General features: G+C 38.4%; 1 protein-coding gene across 1 annotated transcript in view; it reads right to left on the bottom strand.

Annotated features, from left to right (window-relative positions):
- LOC148159995 (putative guanine nucleotide exchange factor MCF2L2) overlaps positions 1–27,208 on the bottom strand; it is a 36,446-nt gene that overhangs the window by 905 nt on the left and 8,333 nt on the right. The window contains exons 2-5 of the mRNA XM_088005277.1: positions 14,615–14,729; positions 7,979–8,069; positions 2,398–2,511; positions 1,785–1,901 (exon numbers count right to left, since the gene is read on the bottom strand). Of these exons, the coding sequence (XP_087861403.1) occupies positions 1,785–1,901; positions 2,398–2,511; positions 7,979–8,069; positions 14,615–14,729 (437 nt within the window). The remainder of the gene's footprint in view (positions 1–1,784; positions 1,902–2,397; positions 2,512–7,978; positions 8,070–14,614; positions 14,730–27,208) is intronic.

Raw genomic sequence — 27,208 nt, 5'->3', positions numbered from 1 at the left:
TTCTTGAAGAAGGTAACCCTTCACGCATGGTTGCTAAAGATGTGGGCTGTTCACAGTCAGCTGTATCCAAGATATGGTCCAAACACAAACAGCATGGAATGGTTGTTAAAGCCAAGCGTACTGGTAGACCAAGAAAGACATTAAAGCGTCAAGACAAACAACTAAAGGTCATTTGTCTTGAAAACCAAAAAAGTACAACTAAACAGATGAAGCATAAATGGGAGGAAGCTGGAGTCAATGTATGTGACCGAACCGTAAGAAATCGCCTAAAGGAGGTGGGATTTCAATACAGGAAAGCTAAATGAAAACCAGCATTGACACCTAACCATAAAAGAACAAGATTCCGATGGGCTAAGGAGAGGCAATCATGGACTGTGGATGACTGGATGAAAGTTGTCTTCAGTGATGAGTCAAGAATCTGCATTGGACAAGGTGATGATGCTGGAACTTTTGTTTGGTGCCGTTCCAGTGAGATTTATGAAGAGGCCTGCCTGAAGAAAACAACCAAATTTCCACAGTCCTTGATGATATGGGGCTGCATGTCAGGCAAAGGCACTGGGGAGATGACTGTGGTTAATTCTTCTATCAATGCACAAGTTTACATTGACATTTTGGACAGTTTTCTCATCCCTTCAATTGAACAGATGTTTGGAGATGATGAAATAATTTTCCAAGATGACAATGCATCGTGCCATAGGGCAAAAACAGTGAAGGCATTCCTTGAAGAAAGACACATTCAGTCGATGTCATGGCCTGCAAATAGTCCAGATCTCAACCCAATAGAAAACCTGTGGTGGAGATTGAAAAAAATGTTCCACAAGAAGGCTCCAACCTGCAAAGCTGATCTGGCAACTGCTATCAAAGAGAGTAGGCACCAAATACTGTTTGTCCCTCATCAAGTCCATGCCTCAGAGACTAAAAGCTGTTATAAAAGCCAAAGATGGTGCAACTAAATACTAGTGATGTATTTTGAATGGTCTTTTGTTTATGTGTTTTTCATGATTCCATACTTTTTTCCTCAGAATTGAGTGATTCCATATTTATTTCCCTGTGTTTGGTCAATAAAAGTATCATTCACTGACTTCCACAATGTTTTCTCTTCATTTCTTTGAGTGTTCCTGAAAGCCAACAAGTTGCACTTTGGAACGACCTTAATATTGTGTCATGTTTTTGATCCGAGTTTGTTTTACAGCATGAAATGTCTGAATGACTGCTCATCCAACACTGGTGATTCCATACTTTTTGCCAGGGGTTGTAGAAGCAGCTCAAAGCCAAGATTAGAAACAACATGGAGAAAAACAGGAATTATTTGGAGATTAAAGTACAGAGGAACAATATCAAAGACTTGTGGTCAGGGATGAAGATCACCAGTTTCAAGCAAAAAAAGGATCAGATAAATAGACATTTATACTGTGGAGAATTTCAAGTACTTATTGGATATATTTTTGTAAATATTTGCACTATGTTTTGCACCATATGGTTGTCTGTGTGTGTTAACAAAATACCACTTCCATCCAGCAGTCAAACTGGGAATCTAATCAAGTCTCATCATTAACTAACTCATAAGTAATCTTCTAAATAAATATCCATGTATATAATATATGTGAGATATTTGTGCTATGAATATTGAGGATTATTTCAAAAGGGTTTCCCATAGTTAAAAGAACTAAACACACCATGACATTGTGCTCACCAAGGCTGGGTTTTAGCTACAGTAGTTACCTACTTATGAAGTAGAACTTAAAGTAAAAATATTAATGATTTTATGCTCAATATTTACTCACAGTTCGGTGGTGTATCCACTGGCTGTGAGAGTACTCAAGACTTCCTCCAAACTCCTGGGTCAGCTGACTTTTATCCACATACCCATGAAGATCTGACAGAGAGTTCAGCATAACAATCTGAAAGAAAAGTACTACAATAATTTAAGTGTTCAGAACCACATCCTACATTATAGATGTTTTGCCACAATAACATTTACCCTTTAAAAATATACATTTAGTTATGTCTGGGAATTAAAGACATAGCAATGTAATGTGCAGTACTCTGATTTAAAAAAGAAGCATTTGTTCTGAAGTCAAACAATGGGTAAAACAAAATATTTTAAGTTCAGAAGGTCTGTGGTACTTTGGCTTAGCCTTGTTTCTATTGAAATACAGGTCAGTCAATGATTAGATATAATAAAAATCAGAAAAGAAAACAGTAAGTGAAAGTGAAAAGTGTGTCACATTTGGTGAAAAAAAGTCTTCTTTACAAAAATTATTTTAATTAATTTTTTTACCTACTGACAGAAGAAATACAGACTTCAAAAACCAAATAACTTTTCTTTCAAAAATGAGTGCTCTGTACAAATGTAGATGTTTTATGGATTGAAAACATATTGTTGTGTCTCTGTACCTTCATTTTGAAGTCATCCTTGTGGAGCTTTATTCCGATATCAGCTATTGTCCTCTGAAAGAATCTGGAAGGTCTCAGCACCAACACCAACTGGAGGTTTCCTGGAAATGCTGCCTGAAAACAACAAAACACAGAGGTGTATCACTGAGCTGTTTATTCTCTATCTGCTTATTAAAGTTTTCTTCAGCTTCCTCCAAAGACAAGTTACAGCAGGATACAGATAAGGGCCTCGTCCCAATACTCACTTCTACCCTTGTTCCACTCTTGTTCCCTTCAAATGTGCAATCATGTTGAAGGATTTGAGTGCGTAGTGCAGTGGTCCCCAAAGTACACCAGCCCTCGAAGACCGACTCTGGGCATCACTGGCATAGTGTGTCCCAAATTCTCCACATCCGCCCCCTAAGCCTCGCCCATTTTCAATCCTATTTCTGCCCTTATGCTGAGTCCACATCCATGCTGACTTCGACGAAGTGTATTACCCACAATTCATGTGACGTTTTGAATTAGAAGGCAGAATTATAGCAGTTTTAGTTTTTTCCGTCTTTATAGAAAATTCAAAGAAAATAGTCTACGACAGACTGGCGACCTGTCCAGGGTGTACCCCGCCTCTCGCCCGGAACGTTAGTTGGAGATAGTCACCGGCAACCCTCCCGACCCGACTAAGGGACAAGGGTGTACAAGAAAATGGATGGATGGATGGAAAGAAAATAGTATGTCAAGGCACACATTACCCAGATAGCACAATATGAGTGAAACAACATTCAAACAATGTCAGGTAGAAACACTGAATCTACATTGAAGCCTGGCATTGAAACGGAATCAGAAGTGGTTCGTGACTTACATATTGAATCAACATTAGTGTTTCAAACATAACTGACACTACATCAGTGTTGATTGATTCAATATAAAAACCATCATTTAGGTGGATTTTATATTGAATCAGTTAGGAATCAACATTGATTCAACCATCATTTGAACATGGATCTGCATGTATATTTGTGTTGATTTTATATTGAATCAATGTTAGGAAACAATGTTGATTCAACTATCATCTGAATGTCGATCTACATGCACATTTGGATTGATTTTATATTGAATGAAAGCTAAGGAATCAATGTTGATTCATGTACATTTTTTGGTCTGATAGGTCTACATCATAATATACCACTAAAAGTTTCTTCACAGTTGTTAAACACACAATTTTATTGGCAGATTATGGGTATCATGGGCATATGTTGTTCAAAATTATCATACATTAACACATTTCCAAAAAATGTGTGTACATAAAGTTAAAATGACAACATGGCATTAATATAACATTTTATTTAAGAAAGCAGGGATAGGTCTTTAAACATATTTGACTCCTTTTTGACTGTCAGAACAACAGTCAATTGTCTATGGAAGAACAGCATGCAGGAGGTTAAGCCTTGTAGTGTATGAACCAGGGAAACAGTACAAGTTGGGATAATCCAAGTTTGACTCTGGTTGGAGTCACTTTGGTTCCATGATGCCTTCCTCCCGTTCTGGTGCATAATGAAGCCACTTCAAGGACTTCGAGACATGTACCGAGTAAAAAGGGGCGTGTCAGTTGAAGCCCCGCTTCGAGGCTTGTGTTGTCTTTCTGAAAACCACGTGACTTACAACAAACGATGCCTTGCATTACTTGGGACACATGACTGCTTCATTTTACCTGTCAGTTTTCAAAATAAAAGCGCGATGAGCCATGCTGCTTCATGGGTTATATGTAATTTGGTTGTGCATCAGAGGACAATATTTGTCTTCAGCAGTGCCTGAAATAAAAGAAACATTGACTAACATATTTGATGTGTATTGATGATGGCACTCATCAAAATGTATACGTGTTACTGGTTTTCTCGATTGTTGATTATGGTGTTTTCATGACTGTATTTTTGCGATTCTATGATGTAAATCTATTTGAACTCCATTGTTGCTGAAATGTGCTTGTTACGGTCACTGACCTCTAGGGGCTCTCTTTTTTTGAGACAGCTCTGTGTTTTCTGTTTCAGCTCTGCCTGATTGCTGCAGGTGAAGTGTGTTGGGGCTCGTCAGCCGCCATATATAAGCAGCAAGCTGGAGATGCCAGAGCCTCTCCTTTTGTTTGACCTGGGCCATGAGCTGTGACTCTGCTTGAGAGCTGTGTCCAGAGGTGGAAGCTTGTAGGGGTTATCTGCCATTTTTGTTATAACCTGTTTTCTCCTGTTTTTGGTTAGTAAGGGAGTTTAGGTTTTGTATTTTCCTTTAGTTCTTCTTTAGCAAGTGGTTGTTTTATTTTATAGTTATAAGGGGGTGTTTTGTTTATTATTTTGGCCTTGGAGACCCTGAAGCATTAAGCTCCCCTATGTTTTTTTTTATGTCTCCTGTAGTTGTTGTTTTATCAAGATTGTAAAATAAGTTGTACTTTTTTTTACTCAACTGTTCGGATTACTTTTTAGTTTTGTTAAAGCCCAGTGCCAGAATTTACTTTAGGAATTTTAGAGTGGGGTTGTAACAGTGCTACAGCTACACAAACTTCATTGTCTAAAATGGGGTCACCAAGAGGAAAATGTCTGACATCTGGAAATACTTTGAGTCACAATAAAATTCTTCTTAAATAAAAATAATTAACCCCTCCAACTCCCAGTTTCTCACCTTCTGGAAACTTCCTCTATTATTTGTAGTTTGATTGGCAAAGATATATCAGTTAATACTGTTGCAGGTCTAAAATTCTGCATGTAGCTAAATATATATAAATTATAATATATATAAATTGCTTCATGAGACTTCATTTGCCCATCACTACCTGCAGCCCTAGACTTCCTTGTTCACCACATGCTCTCCCAGACCAAACAATAGGCTCGGCCCTACTTTTAAAAACTCAAATCCCACAAAATCTCACAGGATTTAATACGTGGGCAGAATTTAAAAAAAATACGAAGGGAGACATGACCTCAATTATTAAAAATATCTGGTTTGCCCCAAAATAACCAGGATTACTATAGAAACAAAACAATGCAGTTAGTTTTCAATAAACACATTTAAGATAAAAGTAATATTGCCAAATTTACCACAAAAGTGCTCAGAGTAGAATTCAATTCAGAACCAGGTTACAAACAAGCCAGCAGCAAAGTGGCTGTTTGGTTGGGACAAACCACTAGTGTAAAATGGGGAAGGCAGACCATTCCACTGCTTTTAGTGACTTGTAGATGTTTTTGTGTCAACACACATTATGGACAGTCAGTAATAATATTTATAGACAAGTAAGAAACTGTACAGAAAGGTGTCATGACTCACTGTTCTCAACATGTAGTGCTTAATTTGAAACATGATTAACCCCCACTCAGTAATAAAATGTTCCAGGCCCAATTGCTCAAGGAGGGCAAGGGGAAGGGAGGGTGGAAGGGGTGAGAAGTCATGAAGGTTTGGGGGGTGTGGGGGGAGATGAGGATGTAGTGGGATCTACCCCCCCCCCCAGGAGGGGTGGAACAAACAGCATACTTGGATTCAAAATTGATTAGCAGTTTTTCCCCAACACTGGTCCTCAAACTGACCTGCGTGAGTGCAATTCAGCAAAACCCTGTTAATCGGCCATCAATTAAAATCATGTGTGCTGAATTAGGGAAATGCCTAAAACTTGCAAGGCAGTGTGCCTTGAGGAGTAGTATGAAAAACACTGGAATAAGCATTGGCATTTCAATCAATAGAATTCGACCAGAAAACAACATTGATTCAATATTAGTTAATTGGCTAGAATTGGAAAATTGTTTGATGGTTTATCCACCCCATCAGTTGTCAACCTTCACCATAAATTCAACCTTTGTGACCATAATTCAACATTGAAGTAACGTCTTTTGCAAACAAGTCAACCGCAAAGCGGTTGTTTGGTTGGGACATCCCACTCATATAAATAGTGGGGGTGGACTGTTTCACTTCTTGTAAATTCATAGTTGTAGATGTTTTTGTGTCAATATATCACAGATAAACAGTCAGCAATCATTTTTATGGACAAATAAGGAAATGTACAGAAAGGAATCACCACCCACTATCCTCAACAGTGCTTAATTTGAAACGTGATTATCCCTACTCAATAATAAAAAGCTCTGACACAGAGCTCTGATGAGGAGGGGAAAGGGTGTGACAAAACAGCATACATTGATTCAACATTGATCAGATATAAGCATTTCATTCATTAGATTTCAACCACAAAACAACATTGATTCAATGACACATTTTCAACATTGTTTACTTGGCTAGAATTGGATGATAGTTTGATGGTTGATCCACCGACATTTGTCAACCTCAACCAAAAATCAACCATTCTGACTATAATTCAACGTTGAATAGTAATAAAAAAAAGTTTAATATGATATTATCAATAAAGTTTCATATGATAAACTGAGCGGAAAAAAAAAAGAATAGTCACAAACTTGTTTTACTTTCCGTGTGAGAAAGGCAAAACAAAATGCTACAAATTCAAGATGAATTTCAAATCTTAAATTACGCTATCAACATATTGGCATAAAGATTGGGCTCTCTAAGCACTCTCTTAAATAAAATTATTTCGCCTTAAAAATGGAGGTGAAGTTTGGAAAGGGGTATTTGTGAATAAAAACTAAGCCAGAGGATTAAATCATTAATATCATAACTTAACTTCTTATCCAATGTTAGAAAACCAAATTTTATTATACTAAAACTTAAAAAATTGGGTAGATTTCTTGTACAATATCTACTTTTGAAAATCTTTTTCAAAATATTCATGAAGTTGAAATTAAAAAAAAAGTCCATTGTCTCAAAATCTCAGTCACACAATGCACAGAAATTGATTTTTTTTTATTTCTTTTCCAGAAAGTCATTGCAAAGAAAACCTCATACATAGTTATGAATTTAATATCTTAATTTTTTGTGGGAATGGAAAACAGAGATATTTGGTTCTTATTTTCTCTAGAGATATCATTTATGATTTTTTCTTTTCAGACTAGAGGGGAAGAAAATTCATATTCATTGTTCAGTCAGAACAAAACACATTTGAGCAGTCAAATATCTCCAACAATAACTTAGGAAAGCAAAACTACCTTTACTGTACATATAAAATAGATATTTTTGCTATTGTTATAGTTGTACTTTTTAGCAGCACAAATACCTAAACAATGACTGGTTCCACCATTTTGGATGAACCAGGCGTTCTATCCCAACTCTCAAATTTTTACTCGCTTGTAACCTGTGCACTTTGAATGAGTCCACACTTCATCGAGGGGCGATGGATGCAGCCCTACCCCTCAGTATTGGGACCGGTCCTAGATCTGGCTCGGCTCTCTGCTGTTCCATTTTACATTTCATCTGTCTGTTCCGATCACTATCTTGTTTTGGTTGTTTCTTGTATCAGTTCTAATGATGTCTTGATCCTTTAACAGTTTGTGTTCAAACCTCATTTTCTGCTCATGAAAGCTCAATGGAGTCTGGTTCATGTCTATCAAGTCCACATTGTTCCCCAGATTTGATTAATTGTAAATGTGGGTCCAGAAGTGTGACTACTGCTGATTGGAAGCGTGTTTTCTTATGAGGTGGAGTTTGGAGGAGAACTCACAGCAATCCGGGATAGAGAGGCCTTCACCGAACTCCATTTATCCTTACGCCGATCGATGATGATGATAAAGCCGATACTGGCAGCATCCAAGCTGGAGAGAAGTGATACAAGAGGTTTAGAGTGGAATGTCTGTTAGGTTCCCAAAGTCTGGAAAACATTGCTAAGACCTCTGAAAGAAAATCTTAAAAGGGACACATATCTTCCACCACAGGGATGAATTTCACTTAACATATTTTATTTCAAATGTATTTCTCATTACAGAATGGAGGAAGGCTGTAGATCTGTCAATCAAGCTTGTGTATATGCTGCTCATGGAGCTTATTGATGGGAATTTTGTCTGTTTTCAGCGAGCCAGCTCCTGTGGCTCAGCTACCAAAGAAGAGCCAGCTCTTCCAGCTCCCTAATGGCTCTTAGCTTATCATCATCTGCCAGCAAATAGGAATGTTTTACATGATAAGTCTTTTTGGATTCACTGTTCCCAATATGAGAAGCTTTATACTTTTTTAATTTTATGTATTTGTTCTGATATGAAAGCATGCATTCTTATTTTTATATATTTTTATTTCAAAGTTTTAATTAACAAAAACAAATGAACAAATCACTGCAACCAAATCTATCAAACAGACAAATAATAATAATATATTACTATATAGTATCTTTATTGTCACCCAAATGCTGTTTCTGTTACAGGTGTCAGTTATATTTATGAGTTTGTGCGATGCATTCTCAAAAGCACGTTGAATTGCCTTGTTGCTGAAAATGTGCTATATAAATAAAATTACCTTACTTTACCTTACCTCTGTCTGTTGACTGAAGACATGGACTAAACTTGGGTGTCCTGTCTTTTCCTCTTTCTGTTTTCACATAATGGTACAATCTCATATCCTCACATGTGATTGGCCATAAAGCTGCCATGCTAATCAAAACAAAGTTCTGTTGCAGAGCACTTCCACTGCGAGTGAGAACTGAGCAGCAAAAGAGGGAAAATGTGGGGAGATGGCTCCTTCCTCTCAATTTTTTTTCTCTCTCTCTCCACATGGTGTGACGCTCAGACACTGCTGTGTTTGTAGCCCTTATAATGAAGAAAGACTCTCTGTGAGGAGACTGCTCCCGTCATTGACTTCTAAGAGTCAATGACGGGAGCAGTCCATGTGATGGCCGCCCCATCACTGGAGCTGTGCTAATGGCGGAGAAACCATCATTCCAGGAAAACTGTTCATCTGTCGTCAACGGTTGCTATGCCAGTTAGCCTGAGCATTCATGCCAGCCTACAGTGTGAGGAAAGAACTGAAGCATAACAGAGAGCAAGGGGGAGAGTGTGAGCAGTACATACACAAGCTTGATTGACAGTACTTAGACCCTCCTCCTGACTGTGAGTGGTTGTTTCTGACTGAGCTGTGTATTTCTGCAGATGGCAGTAGGACCACTGGGATAAGGCAAAGGAGCTCAATTTGTTCACAGATTATTTACTTTGTTATACTGTCACCAGTATAACATAAAGTTATACTGGTGACAGTATAACTTTGTTATACTGTCAATAAATTGAAAAATACAATTTATTGTATTTTTCAAGAAAAACAACATAACTATTTAATAAATCAGTAAAAAACTTTTTTTTAAGTTACATACTGTAGTTTTAAAGAGTAAAAGCCTCTCCTTGACAAACATATCAGTCCTGAGTTTTCCCATAGACATAACATAAGAGTAGACCCTGCATTGGCTGCTCCGACGCAGGAAATACGGCGGCCATCTTGGAGCGGTCGTCCCTCCTACTTTGCTCAACCAAAACAACAGAGATACCTCAGCACTGAGGGATATTGTTGTTCAGATCGATGGACTATTGATGTGAGGGCTTGACAGACACCATTTCACAAGTAAGATGGACATATTACTGTGCATATATTGTGATTAGAATATTACTATTTATGTCCACCAGAGAGATACCAGCTAATATTCGCTCAGTGATTCTTGAGAATAGGGACAAAACAAGTCCTATGGATAAAGCACAAAATTTGAATAAAATATACACAAAATATAATTTTTTTCAAATATCTGACTAAATTAACCTGGGTCATGTGAGCACAACAATGTACATTTTGCTGGTGTTTGCTGAATATTTTTTTATTTTAAACATTGTAGTTGGTGTATGATGCCTGTAAAATCCCTTGTCCCAGAGCAGATCGATTAAAAATTTAATTTTTTTAAAAAATGTTGCAACTGGGAGCCTGCACCTTAGCATCTTTACATTTCCCAAACATTATTTATCATATTTGCATACATAAGGTTGAGAAATAATATAAAAAAAATATGGGAAAATTAAAACCCATTTTGTCCCTATTCTCAAGAATCACTGAGCTACAGTGCTTGGTTTAATACCGAGGTTCAGCCCCGCTATGAACGCTAACCGAGATTCAGTTCTTGTGCGAAATTCTGTTCCCCTGTGAAAATCTGTTCCCCTTGTGTCGGGAGCGCGCAATGCAGCCAGAGAGGTGGATCCGGCGGATCTGACCATTTTCACGGCGCTTCTGATCGATTTCTTGGTAAAAACTACTTATATAATCTTTTCAATGTTGTAACTTTCAGTTTAATCGGCAGCTATCAAAATAAAATAAATAAATAAATAAACTGGGTCTTGTGTGGAGGTCTTTTTACGCTGTTTTGTGTTATTTTAAACGCGAAGAGAATAGATCTTTTTTCAATTGTCTCTTGCCTGACAAATAAAAGTCTGTCAACAAACACAGGTTTCCAACATGTAGTTTGGAATGAAAAATGTATAATTTTTCATTTCTAATACAAGAGGATGGAAGCTGGCTTATAGAAGAGCACAAAAATAAAGACTTCCTGAAAAGAATCAGAATGCAGACTTTTTGGTAAATCCCGTTCTAATGTAAAATATGACAGATTACTGGATTAAGCAAATGTCTAGCAGGCATGTGCAGAGGAGAGGTGCTGGGGGGATTGAGCACCTGCCCCTTTTGCTCCTTGCCCCCAAGTGCCCTTTTGGTCTAATTTTAATTTTTTGTATTATTATTTCATAAGCCCTCTTCTGACACATAATAACATGTACTAAAATTATTATTATTATTGTATTTTTCAAGAAAAACAACATAATAAACCCTCGCTCCCCTCGTCACCTTTGACCATTTGCCCGTGACGCATGACACAATTGCCTCACGCACAGTGAGAAAAGGCGGCTAACTGCGGAGCTCAACGTAGCGAACATTCCAGATGACAGAACAGTTTTTGGTGAATTAAAAAGGAAAACGTTGAACGTTGTATCGTTTCTGCTTCATCACAGAGTAGCGGTTTAAACAGAGAGGCAATGAAATACAACAGACACTGTCAGGCCTCTAGTCTGCCTTTCTCTGAAGAACTACTGAGTGGGAGGAGACAGCCAGGTGAGGAAAAACTTATCTATCGATTCAGTATTTTTATCATACAGACATTAGGCTGTTGTTGTTGTTGTGCTGTTAGCTAGCTGCTAGCTAACCACTTTGCTAGCAAAACAAGATAACTAAAAAGCTTCTTCCCTGTATTGTTAATGACAGCAGTCAGTCTTCAGTATTGCTTATGCAATAAGGGCACATTGTCCTTCCAAAACCTATCATCTCCATAGTGGATATATTTCTTCTAATTTCCTTTGCTGCAAAATGTACATTGCATTTATTCTAGTGTTAGGTAAATGTATCTTGAAGGAGAATAGCACTTAAATAAAGTCCAACAAGGATATTCATTTGGAATTAAAAATAATTCACCCTGAATTACCATGATAGATATAATATATATAATAAAAGTGTATCTTTAATGAAGGGGGAAAAACTCAATCCAGACTTTAAGTAAGCTTAGGGTCTGGTTCGCAGAGTATGAAGTTAATTTTTTTCCCATTTATTCAATTACAAAAAAAAACTAACCTCAGTTAAGTAAAATAAAATTGTAATCAAAACTTTTGTAATTGTAATTATTTCTTTTTTTTAAACAAGAAGTTTTGTTTAAATTTTTTTTTAAGTAAATAACTCATTTTTGTCTCGTAAACTTAAAAAGTTATTTGCCAAACATAAACTTTTATTTGCACACATCAGAAATCTTTTGTTGCAATTTTAGGCCCTGCCCACAACGTCATGTGAGAATCAGAAGTAAAACTTTGCGTCACAAACAAAAACTTAGAATAGCAAGAAAAGATTTCTGACATGCACAAATAAGTTTGTTTTGCAAACATTTTTTTTCAATTCAAGAGACAAAAAAGTGTGACTTTATTTTTTAAAAAAAGTTTTTTTAAGCAAAACTCAGTAGGCTTTTCTCATGGTAACATGCATTAACAATTAAATTTTTGCTTTTGTTTTTTTTTTCCTTTTTTCTGCAGTTCCACATTAAAGCTTGATGCAGCTCTGCTTTCCTGAATGGACCATCTTCATCTCCACTGCAAGTGTAGCAAACAGGCAGCTCTTTTTTATAGATTACAGTCCACTAAAAGGTTGCATTGTGCCCTTGTTTATATTTTTAATAGTGTAATTCTGTAAAGACAAAATATGTCTGGTGGTCCAGCTCTGATTTACATATCTTGCTAAATTGTGGGTTTGAATATTGCAATACTTTCCTGCAGCAAAATAGACCTGCAGAAAGAAATTACTAATAAAATATCTTGCATATGTATAGTTGTATGCTCTGTATAGAGATTTTCTTTAGCTTTGATTGTATATTTCACAATTTAGTAATGTATCATTGTTTATTAAACTCTGAAAGCTGTGTGGCTTTGCTAATATTTTGTCCTAGAATGTGTTAGATGTGCCCTTTTTTTTGAGCACTTGCCCTTTTAGTGGTCTCTGCACAGCCCAGATAGTATGCTATCACACATAATAATTTTGAGAATTTGGAAACAGTTGCTTTTTATTTAGCAAAGTTATGGGGGGAGGAAAGGAGAGAATGGATATTTCAGCCGCCTGAAATAATCTGTTCCCACTACATAAAATGGAAACAAATTCATTTACCAGCAAGTCTTTAATCGCGTTCATTCCTCTCATCATCAACAACAAATCCTGTGGTTTTGATAACATTTGCTCTTTATTTGCCAAAGTTAGGAAGGGGGACAGATTATTTCAGGCGGCTGAAATATCCATTATCTCCTCTCCTCCCCCCATAACTTTGGGAAATAAAAAGCAACTGTTTCCAAACTCTCAAAAATTATTATGTGTGATAGCATACTAGACATTTCCTTAATCCAGTAATCTGTCATATTTTACATTAGAATGGGATTTACCAAAAAGTTTGATCTTTTCAGGAAGTCTTTATTTTTGTGCCCTGCTATAAGCCAGCTTTCATTCTCTTGTATCAGAAATGAAAAATTATAAATGCACACTACGTGTTGGAAACCTGTGTTTGTTGACTGACTTTTATTTGTCAGGCTTACGAGACAAAAGTTGAAAAAAGATCGATTCTCTTCGTGTTTAAAATAATACAAAACAGCGTAAAGGCCTCCACACAAGACCCCGTTTATTTATTTATTTATTTATTTTATTTCGATAGCTGCCGATTAAACTAAAAGTTACAACATTGATATGATTATATGAGTAGTTTTTACCAAGAAATCGATCAGAAGCACTGTGAAAATGGTCAGATCCACCGGATCCACCTCTCTGGCTGCAATGCGCGCTCCCGACACAGGGGGAACAGATTTTCACAGGGGAACAGAATTTCGCACAAGACAGTAAATCTAAAAAAATTAATCTCTAACATTGGCTTAGATTATCTGACACAAGAGCCTACATTAGAAATGTGACAATGTAACATATATTATAAAACTTGTTATAGCATTGACCAGCAAAGTTTACACAGGTGATAAAGACTATTATTTATATGTAATTCTTTCACTCTGTCAAAAGTAAGATACCTCCCAAATCTTCTGTTTTTGTTTTGAATGTTTCCTAAAGACACGATGTGAGGAAGAAGTGGGAAATATCTTTAAAGAGAGACGGATTCACTGCAGGACGGATGAATCTCACATCGGATTTTTTACTCAATCTCAGTTGCTGAATCACTCCTGAACTAGAAATCGTCGGCTGGAAGACAGCTGACAAATAATATATATTAGGCTTTATATATATTATTAATCTAAATAATACTAGATTTATTTAGTATTAATACTAAATAAATCTAATATTATTTAGTATTAATCATTTATTTGTATCATTATTTATTTGTGTTTGCATATTTATATAAATATGTATTGATATTACTGAATAATTTATTAAATAAATTATGAACGGCTGTGTGCTTTGTAAAATGCTCATCATACATCAATATCAGAATATTCTATTCCTCTTCTATTGTTTTCCCCACTGAGCATATTTAAATATGCTGAACTATGTATCAATACAATTAAAAAATACTTTAAGAATACAATTGTTTATAAATGTAGCTTTGATAACTGTTTGTATATGGTTTCCAGTAACAAAGAAGCGTATTATAATCGACTAAATGCGCTGATATGTCATTGTGCCTGCCAAACATATAACGCTGAGTGGAGCGGTTGACTGTTCCAAGATGGCCGCCCTAAATCTCATCAGCGACAATAGGCGAGAGCGATCCATGAGGCGTCTATTTTTATATTAAGTCTATGAGTTTTCCTGTGTGTGGATTTACCTGGGTATGCTGGTCAGATAGGTGACTACATTAAGGAAATCTTCCTCTGGCACTTCATTGAAGCCTGAGCACTCTGGGAAAGTGATGATGGGGGCACTGTCCTTTCCTCGCCCTCCTTCAGCACAAAAACACCCATGTAATATTTATTACCCTTTTTAATCTTTGCTTTATTGCAGTTCATTGCCAAAAATCGTGCAAAAATATTATCTTGTCAACAGAAATGACATGATGATGGTTCATTCCCAGCTGTGATTGTGTGAAACGTAAAAGAGTGCTCCACAGTACTGACCACGTAAACAGTCTATTCTTGGGCACTAACAGTATATACTCCTTTAAGCATGGGGTATTAAATCAAAACTTGAGTCATTCAGAGTCTGATTAAATGGATCCTCTAAATTCTAAGCATCTCAACTGATTTAGAAAACCGTTACTGAAATAAAACTGAAGTGAATTAGACTGGAACCTAAATTTTTACCTTTTATCAAAGTTAAGTACAGTCCACACCTGGATTTAATTAAGCTAATAGGTACAAGCCTGCTATTGGATAATTACTGCAATGAGAGATTATTTTTCTGCTGGTAGCAAGTTATTTAACCCCAGCTGATGCAAACAATAGCTTCTCGTTTCTTAAACAACCATGTAGTAAGATACATCCTGTGGTTATGGAGAGGATGTTTGTTTAAGAAGGAATCACTGGTATCAAGCTGAGTAAACATTTAAGGAGATGCAGAAACGACTAAACTTTTGTTGAGAATTATCCAAAGTTTGATTAAAGGCTGGAAGGATAGTGAGGAACTGTTGTCTATGAAGAAGAAATGTGGTCTGAAAAATATCTTGAAAGATTGTGATCAGTGATCATTTAAATGTTTGAAGTCAAATCAAAGAAAAACATCTCCAATTAAATGTTAGTGTGTGGCCTTAATATTGGTGACTACATTTATAATACACTTTTTAAATTTCTTCTTTCATACTCCAAATTCTAACCAATTCAAATGAATGCTAAATAAAAAACACTGACTGTGGAACTATATTATGGATCATTTTTAGGTTAAAAGCTAGCAAGTGCAGACATCTCACTTCAATTTGTCACTTTAAAACTTGCACTTCCAGTGAAGGAGGGTGGAACTCTAAACTGATGTAGCAAGACGAATGGAAAGTGAGTCAGGTGGACTCACTTTAGCAAGTAGTGTATAAGGTTTCCCTGAAAACAGCTCTGTTAATGTTTTGATGTCAGGTGATTACATATCATTTATATTCTCTGTATTTATTAGTCTACTAATAAATGAACTATACCTGCTATTAGCATATTATTTTCAAAAGGTACTTTTAACCTGACAAATGACCCTCATCAGAACACATACCCTTTTCTTTTAAATATGACTGCATAACAACAAAAACATATCCAACTTGTGCATTAATTAAGGAATTAAGCGGCTGTAAAGCTTATAGCGCAAAAACATCAACAAAAAACACTTTCTGAACAAATAGATGCTGAAAGAGGAACTTTTGCAAAACACTGTATTTAGATGTGAGAAAACTGAGAGAAGGAACGAGAGGCATCCTGGCAGAACCACCAACACAGCTGTGCCAGCTCTAACAGCACATCTGGAAACTCTGAGGGTGCCCAGACTAATTAGGGACGTGGAAGAATTTAGATTTCTGACCAGACTTAAAATTATAATGGCATGCTGGCTTACCAAATTCAGCTAAAGGACATCTAAAGCTGGGGAAGCTGAATTATAAAACACATGAAATGTATGTAATGGAGTGTAGAGCTGCCATGTTGTACACACTTCCACCTGGAAGACAAATTATTAGCTGTAGAGGAGCATTTACAACCAGGAGCTCTAGACTCACTGCTGTTTATTATGCATGTAAGTGGAAAACAATGGAAGTCAGCTTATTTGACCTGAAACAAAAATGCAAAGTACTAATCTAAAATTACATTTACTCAATCTAGAATATCCATATAACTGATTTATGTTCTTTTAAAAATAAGGACCTAATAAAAAGACTGCTGTGATCCATAGCTATTTGGACTTTTAGTTTGATTTATGTTTCCGTTTTGATCATTTCCTTATTGTTTATTTTCTTATATCTTATCATTTTTGGTTTTTCCTTTGTGTCAGTTTATTTATTATGGATTTGTTTCTTAGATTAGTGATTCTTCTGCTTATTGTTTATGTAGCCAAGCGAAAAAGTATGGTTTCATGGTGGCCGCCTTGTTGCTGAAAATGTGCTATATAAATAAAATTAACTTAGCTACCTATCTTACCTTACTTATCTTACTTTGCTGGCTTGTTGCAGATGAAAAAGCTAAACGGAAAGAAGTAGCTCTGTGCAGTTTCCTGTGACATGATCATGTGACTACTGATTTTTTGCTGTCTTAAGCCCAGACAGCAGAAAAAGCCCAGAAATTCATCTTCATTGCAAAATAATGTTGATATTTTTTGAGAAATGTGTAGGAAGGGAGAATTGATGTTTGTCCCTAGCAGTTAGTGTTGGTCAAATGAAGCCTTATGAAGCAATGAGGCTTCCCAGCTTATTGCTTCATTACATTCATTGCTCATTAGTGACATCTGCTGTTGCGCTACAACTGTACCGGCCTGGTCACTCAAATAAATTATGCTTAAAAAAATATTAGAACGCAGTATTGTATGCCAGTATGTCACAATAACCTTTGTATCAAACCCACAGAGGGTCTATTGAACACAATTTAATTTGTTGTGATTTGTACTTTGAAAGTTGGTGTTGTAAAACACAGCTGAGGTTGTGTTTTCTTTTATATTACGGACTGATTTGACAATAAAGATATTTGTTTTAGTGTCTTGGGAGTGCAGATATTGTTGGGGCAAACATAACGTTTTGTGTTTGTGATTTCCTGAAAAACTAAAATTCTTCTAGTTTTATTTTTATGGTACTTCTTGTTCTGATTCTTTATAGATACCTACAGACAAAATCTTGTAAAAGTTATTGGAAGGTCACTGGAAGCTAACTGAAAGTTTCCTCCAATTTCAGTTAGTCTGCAGGTTTGCAAGTAGAATATAGCTGACACCGAGGGCAAGGAAAAGCAGAATATGTTTTAAAGTTCTGTTTATCATCTCCAGTCACTGTCATTTTTGAAACTTCAATAAAGGACAACTGGACAACCACAGGCGAGGGAGGGAACAGGTTTTTCAATTAGTTTGGGTCCTTTGACATGGTGCAGTGACAATGCGAACCACACCAGCTGAAAATGTAACAAATGTTGCGATTTTGGTCCCCAATCCAATCGAGTCTAACAGACTATCAAGAGTGAAAACACCCTTGGGGGAATAAATAACAAAATATCTCTTTACGCTGATAATATCGATATTGCTGGAGCTGTCTGTCCTGCATGTACTTTAAATCAGTGGTCCCCAACCCCCGGTTGGTACCGGGCTGTGCAAGAAATAATTAAATATTTCCGTTTTATGTATTGAGTCTGGAGGATCTTTTATTTTGAAAATCCTTTAACCGGATTCTCTCGGTTACTTGCGCGCCAACACTGAGCCCACAAGCAGCAAAATGAGTAAGAAACAGATCAGATGTCTTTGGAAAGTTTCTTTGCGAAGGGAAAAGGCCCAGAGAAGAGACAGGAGAATGGATTTATCCCGGACCTGTAGGTGAAGCTTCAAACTGCTTCGCCACGTAGAGACCAAGTGCTGTGCATATAAGCAACACTTCGGGTGTCATTGTCTCCCATCACTCCCTGATGGGACCGTCTCGTTGCAGAGAAACAAGCTCAGGGCTCCCGTTAGTCATTATCGTGAGTTAAAATTTTTACGAAAGTAAAATGTTTGTTTTTGTGGCGCATTTGTATCTTATTTTGAAGGGATATGTAAACGTTACCATAGCAACCAGAGTCAGAGAGCGTTTGGGCAGTGGTCGGGGGTGGATGAGTAGAGCTTGTGAGTCTTAAATCTGGTTTAGACGGCAAGATTTAAGGATTGTCGGCCGATTCTCCAAATCTCCGTGACAGCAGAGCTGATAAAAGTACAACAGGTTCAATCGGTTCATGTTCAGCCACAAGGCAGGAGCAACACACCACACGAACCGATTCCAGTCACGAACATCCCGATTCCAGAGTATAATCCATAAAACCCCCAACATAGCATACGGGAATTTAGAATAACCAAACATGGATGACGATGTAGAAACAATAGTGATAGTTTGTGGACTTCTGCAAGTCCACAAACTCTCTCATTTTCTCATTATCTCTCATTTTAAGAGATAAAAGGCGTAACAAAATGAAAAGGCGGTGGATAAAAGACTACGGGAGCAGCCGCTCTATTTGCTGCACTATGATTTGGAGGTGACTATTGTGGTGTGTTATGGTCCTCTGGGCGTTCCGTACCAGAAGGGGGTTATGTATATGTATGGTGTCCGGTAAACGTCACTTCAGTAAAAGTGCCTGCCGGCTAAAGATAAGCTGTTGTCAGAGTCCTCAATTAATGGTCTACAAATTACTACATGGTGTCAGAAGTGGTGACTCTTCAACGTTATGCTGCATTCCCCATCCACTCACAACTAACATCAAGATAACTGTGCAAAGAAGATTCTCATTGAGTTACATTCGCAATGTCCAATACTGAGAGGGAACGCGCTAACTCCGCTACAGCAAGCAACCCTGCTGCAGCTAACAACGTTGAGAGAGATTTCGCCTAAGCCCGCCAGAAAAGTTTGACTGCAGAGATGTCCAAAACTGGCCCAAATGGATCCGACGGTTCGAAAGGTACAGGATCGTATCAGGACTGGAGAAAAGGGACGAGGCTTTTCAAGTGAATACGTTGATATATTCAATGGGAGATGAATCCGAGGATATCCTTAATGCGTCAGAGCTAACGTCTGCAGAAAAGTTGAACTACAAAAAAGTAAAAGAGTGCTTTGATGAACATTTTATTGGAGAACACAATATAATTTTTGAAAGGGCGAAGTTTAACATGCGTAAGCAAGAACCGGGAGAAACGGCCAAGAGCTTTATCACCGCGGTTCACAAACAGGCGGATTATTGCAAATTCAGGGCTCTCAGAGATGAACTGATCCGTGATCGCATTGTTGTCGGCATAAGAGATGCCACGCTCTCGGAGAAGTTACAGATGGATGCAAAACTGACCCTGACTACAGCTGTAACACGGGTCAGACAGAGTGAAACTGTGAAACAACAACAGGGTTGGCTGCGTGGTGCGAGTGGCCCTGTATCAATTAAGGAGCCCAGTGAAGAGATGCATGCGCTTTCACTTGCACGTAAGACAGAGGGCGGTGCACAACAGAGACCGAAACCGAACAGGTATGCAACATCGTCTGCCTGTTATAAATGTGGGAGGGCTCCATCACACAATTGGAAAGACTGCCCTGCCAAAGAGGCTGAATGCAGGAAAGGTCACAAACGAGGACACTTTGCTGCTGTCTGCAAGTCTAAGCTGCCTGTACACGAGATGACAGAGGAAGAGGGACTCTATCAGGACAGTCTGTTCTTAGGGGAGGTGAAGTCAGACAGCAATGGCTGGTACTCAGACATCAAACTAAATGGTGAAGTAGTTTCCTTTAAACTAGATACAGGGGCAGCAGTGACTGCCATTCCTACCAGACTGTATAGTTACAGAAGAGACGGCCCTCTATTGCACACCCACAAAAAGCTGTATGGCCCAAATAATACCAGACTATCAGTGGTAGGTCAGATTCAATGCCGGCTTGAAAGCAAGGATATAAAGTCCACTCAGTCAGTGTTTGTCATTGATAGCTTGGCTAGGCCACTGCTAGGCTTACCGGCACTTACAGAATTACGTCTTGTGGAGCGAATGGAAAAAATTGACACACTGGAGGAGAAAGGGGACCCGGCGAGAAAATTCAAAAATAAATTCCCAAAGGTGTTTACAGGATTAGGGAGACTGGAAGGTGACTATCGTATCCGGCTGATAGACGATGCTGTCCCCTATGCCCTTACAACCCCTCGCCGTGTGCCAATACCCTTAACTGAAAAAGTCAAGGAGGAACTAAAAAGAATGGAGGAAATGGGGGTCATCTCCAGGATAGAGAAGCCTACTGAGTGGTGTGCAGGGATAGTGGTAGTCCCAAAACCCAATGGCAAACTTAGACTTTGTGTCGACCTTACCAAGCTTAATGAAAGTGTGTGCAGAGAAAGACATATTTTGCCCTCCGTGGACCAGTCACTAGCACAGCTAAATGGTGCAAAATATTTCACAAAATTGGATGCACGGAGTGGCTTTTGGCAGATTCCATTAGCACAAGAAAGTAGGGAACTAACAACATTCATTACTCCCTTTGGCCGTTTCTGCTTCAATGTGCTACCCTTTGGGATAAATTCAGGCCCAGAACATTTTCAAAGGCGCATGTCCCAGCTCTTGGCCAGCCTTGACGGTGTTATATGCCATGCAGATGATGTCCTTGTGTCGGGAAAGAATGAAACAGAGCATGATGAACGGCTCACAGCTGTCCTGACGCGACTCCAAGAGGCAGGACTAACACTAAATGAGAAATGCACCTTTGCACAGTCGGAAGTTCTGTTTGTAGGACATAAAGTCAGTGCAGCAGGCATTGAACCAGACCCTGAGAAAATCAGAGCAATAACAGGCATGCCTGTCCCACAGAACGCAGCAGACGTTAGGCGTTTTTTGGGGATGGTGACATATGTTGCAAAATTCCTCCCTCACTTTGCAGATTCTACCAAACCACTCAGAGATCTGCTGGTAAAAGACAATGATTGGACCTGGAGTCATATGCAGCAGACAGCCTTTGACAAGCTCAAGAATGAGCTGGCATCACCAACAGTCTTGGCTCAATACAGACCACAAGCCAAGACAAAGGTGTCAGCGGACGCCTCGTCTTTTGGCTTTGGGGCAGTTTTAATGCAGAGAGAGGAAAATATGCAGTGGCGTCCAGTTGCCTACATTTCCCGAAGCCTCTCCGAAACAGAGCAACGGTATGCCCAGGTTGAAAAAGAGGCACTAGCCGTCACCTAGGCCTGTGAGAGACTGAGTTCATACCTCATCGGAGTACAGTTCACAATAGAAACTGACCATAAACCCCTCCTCGCACTCTTAGGGACAAAAGCACTGGATGACTTACCTCCCAGGATTCAGCGATTCCGGCTGCGACTGCTTAGATTTATATACAACATAGTACATGTGCCTGGAAAGGCCCTCATCACAGCAGATACACTGTCCAGGGCCCCGATAAGGCGTCCACTGACAGCAGAAGAAACACAGATGGAAGGGGAAGTACAGATTTTCATTAACACAGTACGTGATAACTTACCTGCATCTCAGTCCAAGCTCCAGCAGATAGCTGACCATCAGCGGCAGGACGCCATCTGCAGTCAGCTGATCCGCCAGTGCCAAAGAGGCTGGCCACGACAAGAGGAGCTGTCACAGCAGCTGAAGCCTTATTGGATTTACCAAGGCGAGTTACACATGAATGGTGATCTTTTGATGAAAGGACGACGTATCGTCATTCCAGAGACATTGCAAAATGAAATGCTTGCCCGACTGCACGAGGGACATATGGGGATATCCAAATGCAAGCTTAGGGCTCAGCAATCTGTGTGGTGGCTAGGCCTGAGTGCCCAAATTACAAAAGTTGTGGGCCAGTGCGAGACATGTATTAAGTACCAACAGCTACACCCAGAGCCAATGATCCCCTCAGAGCTGCCTAAGCGGCCTTGGCAGAAAATTGGGGCAGATATGTTTTACTGGGAAAATGACTCTTATTTACTGGTAGTAGACTACGATTCAAGATACATTGAAATAATGAAGACATCTATAACTACGTCAGCAGGAATTATTACTGGCTTGAAATCTATTTTTGCTAGACATGGGGTGCCTGAAATACTGATAACAGATAATGGACCTCAGTTTTCCTCTAGCTCTTTCTCCTCTTTTGCCACAGACTACGACTTCAGACATGTCACCAGTAGTCCATACTTCGCTCAGAGTAACGGGGAGGCAGAGAGGGCAGTGAAAATGGTGAAAAGCCTCTTGAAGAAGAACACCGACCCATACAAGGCCCTGTTGGCATACCGGGTCACGCCGCTGAATCAAGGCCCTTCACCAGCTGAGCTCCTGATGGGCAGAAGGTTGCGCTCACCCTTGCCACTCTCACCCAGTCAACTTAAACCACAGTGGCCAAACCAAAAGAAATTTGCAGACAAGGACAAAGAACTAAAACAGGCACAGACACTGGCCTACAACAAAAGACATAGAGCGGAGGTCAGGCCAGAGCTAAAAGCAGGTCAGCGCGTCTGGATTACAAACACCCAGGAGACGGCTACGGTGCTGAGAGAAGCAGACACTCCTCGTTCCTATGTCGTGGAGACCGATTCAGAAGTGGTGAGGAGAAACGAGGCACATCTCAGACCCTTACCAGACATTCAAAGCCCTACAGAGAATGTGGGGGACACAAAACAGACAGCAGCACCAGACATTCAAAGCCCTACAGTGAATGTGGGGGACACAGAACAGACAGCTACACCAGAAGTGAGGGTGGGGGAGAATGTGAAAAGGGTTCATCCAAGGAGGGAGGTGAAGGCACCAGCATGGCTCAAAGATTATGTCCAATAATGCAGAACATTTAAAACCTGTTCCAAATGTTATTATGTATGTAATTTTCAGTATTCAGTATATTCAGTGATCTGTAAGTGTTAGACTGTATGCTGTTAGGTAGTCCATGTTTTGTTTAAAATTTTATCACTACTTTGGGGAAGGGGAGATGTGGTGTGTTATGGTCCTCTGGGCGTTCCGTACCAGAAGGGGGTTATGTATATGTATGGTGTCCAGTAAACGTCACTTCAGTAAAAGTGCCTGCCGGCTAAAGATAAGCTGTTGTCAGAGTCCTCAATTAATGGTCTACAAATTACTACAACTATGTTTTTTCATAGTTAACATTTTTAACTGAATAAACATATATAATAATGACCTTTACATATAATAAACATTTCCACATATCTCCGATGTCCATCGGACTCTCAGTCGTGATATGTAAGCTGTTTGGGATTCCTCTCTATTCTTACGTCACCGCGCTTTCTGATTGGCTACCTGTCACATTCAACAGGTTGCATTCTCGTTCCCAGTCAGAGAAAACCCCACAGGCTGCGCTAAAAGGGCCAAGACAACCCAAACTGGGCATATTCAGGATTTAGCGGGAACACCAACATGCAGAAGCTTTATCTGACGGTCACCCACCCCCCTGCGCGCCGCAGCAAAATTTCAAAGTCTTGACCGGTCCGTGGTAATAAAAAGGTTGGGGACCACTGCTTTAAATAATAAAAAGCTTTGATAAGATATGAGGGTACACACTAAATTGACAAAAAATTATTTTGTATCTCTCATTGTGGATTGAGGATCCAGTTTTTGTGTCCTCCACTCAGAACACAAAAACTGTGTCCTGAGTGGATGATTAATCAAAATTAATTTGATAATTAATTTTGATTAATTATCAAAAATGTATAATTATTTGGGTATTAAAATCACAAAAAATCCAAAACTACTTTTCAAACAATTTTATGGAAATACTAAATGCTTTGAAGACAAACATAGACAAGTGGAGAACATTGCTGATCAGTCAGATGAATACAAATAAAATTGTTTCATTACCTAGATTTCTGTACTTGTTCCAGAATATTCTAGTTTACATTCCCATGCCCTATTTTAAATTGATGATTCTGTAACCCAGCTGTATTTTATTTGTTTGTTCTGTGTTATTTGCTTTTCTGTATTGTTTTTACTTTATGGGTTGTGTCCCTTTAAGAGCAAAGTACGACATCACTTTACGGCAGTGTTCCGACTGCAGTTACTAGGGGAACCATAGACATAATATAAGAGTAGACCCCGCATTGGCCGCTCCGGCGCAGGAAATACGGCGGCCATGTTGGAGCGGTATACCCTCCTACTTTGCTCAATCAAAACAGCAGAAGATGCCTCAGCACTGAGGGATATTGTTGTTCGGATCTATAGATTATTGATGTGAGGGCTCCACATACAACATTTCACAAGTAAGATGGACATATTATTGTGTATATATTGGGTAACACTTTATTTGAAGGGGGTTGAATAAGACTGTCATGACACTTTCATAAATATGACATAACACCTGTCATGAACATCAATAAGTCTTCATGAATATTTATGACTGTTGTCATAAAGCGTCATTCGGTAAATTATGACACTTTTAATACAAAGTTGACATTATTCAAAATGTCTTTGTTATGACAACTTGACATTAACCAAGAAATCATTACTGTTTAAACTTTACCTTCAATAACATAAAGTTACCTAATTTTTAAAGTGCAATCAGTAATACTTTTATAACAAATTTATATCAGTAATGATTTATTGGTTAATGTCAAGTTGTCATAACAAAGACATTTTGAATAATGTCAACTTTGTATTAAAAGTGTCATAATTTACCGAATGACGCTTTATGACAACAGTCATAAATATTCATGAAGGCTTATTCATGTTCATGACAGGTGTTTATGACAGTGTCATGTCAGTCTTATTCACCCCCCTTCAAATAAAGTGTTACCATATATTGTGATTAGAATATTACTTTACTGTATCTTGTGTATTATCTGACACAAGAGCCTATATTAGAAATGAAACAATATAGCACATATTATAAAACTTATATTATGTGTTATAACATTCACCGGCAAAGTTTACACAGGTGGTAAAGACTATTATTTATATTCTTTCACTCTGTCAAAAGTAAGATACATCCTAAATCTTCCGTTGTTTTGTTTTGAAAGTTTCCTAAAGACACGATGTGAGGAAGAAGAGGGAGATATCTATAAAGAGAGACGGATTCACTGCTGCACGGATGAATCTCACATCGGATTTTGGATTCGTCGGCTGAAAAAAAAAAAAAAAAAAAAAAAAATATATATATATATATATAATTCACTATTAATCATTATTTGTGCCATTATCAATCTTTATTTATTAGTGTTTGTATAGTTATATAAATATATATTGATATTACTAAATAATTTATTAAATAAATTATGAACGGCTGTGTGCTTTGTAATATGCTCTTCGATATCAGAATATTCCATTCCTATTCTATTGTTATAGCTACTAAGCATATTTAAATATGATGAACTATGTATTAAAAACATACTTAAAAAATACAATTGTTTATAAATGTTGCTTTGATAGATGTTTGAATACGGTTTACAGTAACAAAAAAGTGTGTTATGATAGATTAAATGCGCTGATACGTCATTGTGCCTGCTAAACACATAACCCTGAGTGGAGTGGAGTACCGCTCCAAGATGGCCGCCCTAAATCTCGTCAGCGACAAGAGGCGAGAGCGGTCCATGAGGCGTCTATTCTTATATTATGTCTATGAGGGGAACTCCCAGGCTTTGGAGTTTCAGAGCTGCTGCGGATTAGAAACATGCTAGTCTCTGCCTACCTATTGCATGGCGCTTGACTTCTTTATGCCTGATTTATGATGTTTTCCTGCTAGTGCATTATTGTGGCCGATATTGGGGAAAGGAACACTGGGAAGGTGCTCCTGTGCCTGCAGAGGAAGAGAGAGAGGCTGCGGAATTTTCTGTGTCTGTGGATGCCGGCTGCCATCATCATTCTGGGTCGCCATCCCAGCCAGGACACCATCTTTCATCGATATGTTTCGTATGCATCAGACACACACACAAATATAGACCTCTATATGAACATTTTTATTTTTTTTTTTGCTGGCCAGCTTCTTTTAATTAATTATTTATTTTTTTTTACCAAGGACCCTGAAAGGATTCTTTGTGATCTAAATGTTTTTTTTTTCTTCTTCTTTGTTGGTTTTCCAGGAAAACTGTATGACGAAGTGTTGAGACGAAGTTGGATGCGTTTCTGTTCAATAACTTGTAATAAACATAACTGGTTGATAGTAAACTGCTATCTGAACCCGAGTAAATTCTGTTCTTTGGTTACAGTTCCATTATAATTCCATTCATTTGGAGATATAAAGTGAATTGAATATCTGAACTTTATGTGCAGAAATCAAGAGATCAGGAGCCATTAAATCTGCTCTGTTCCAGCACTATTACTGAGTAGCTAAAATTAGGGTAACGGTGTGTTTAAGGACTGTATTGAATTTCCCATCTATGAAGTAGTTTAGGTTAACGAGGGACAAGTGAACTCAACAGAGAAAAAAAGAACGGAACAATGGGATGATGGGAAGAACAAGGAATTAGAGCGCGGGAGAAGACAAGGAGGAAGCTAAGGGAGACCGCGTGCAGAGGTTGAAGTGGGGAAGGGACTGTACTGTTTTATGCATGTTTTGCACAAGTAAACCTACACCCGGTGGGTAGGATACCTCCAGAAGTGTTTTGTAGTGAAGAACTGCGGCTGATCGGAGGGGAAAGCGTCAACATGGCGACGCTGGCTTTAGCATGATTGAGGAAGGAGTCCTGCAACTCGTGTGGCGGAGTTACTCCTCTGGCCCCATCGAAGGGCATTTGGAAGCGGATGACAACGATTTGTTCCATTGTTTTCTTTTAGTTTTGTTTTGTGATTGAAGTTACTAATTTGTTTTCTTTTTGTTTGTTTGATTTACTAA

Source organism: Poecilia mexicana, unplaced genomic scaffold (assembly GCF_051168715.1).
Source record: "Poecilia mexicana isolate PSO_F unplaced genomic scaffold, ASM5116871v1 scaffold_4, whole genome shotgun sequence".
Lineage (NCBI taxonomy): Eukaryota > Metazoa > Chordata > Actinopteri > Cyprinodontiformes > Poeciliidae > Poecilia > Poecilia mexicana.
The sequence above is the reverse complement of the archived record's forward strand: the minus strand, read 5'-3'. Positions and strand labels throughout refer to the sequence as shown.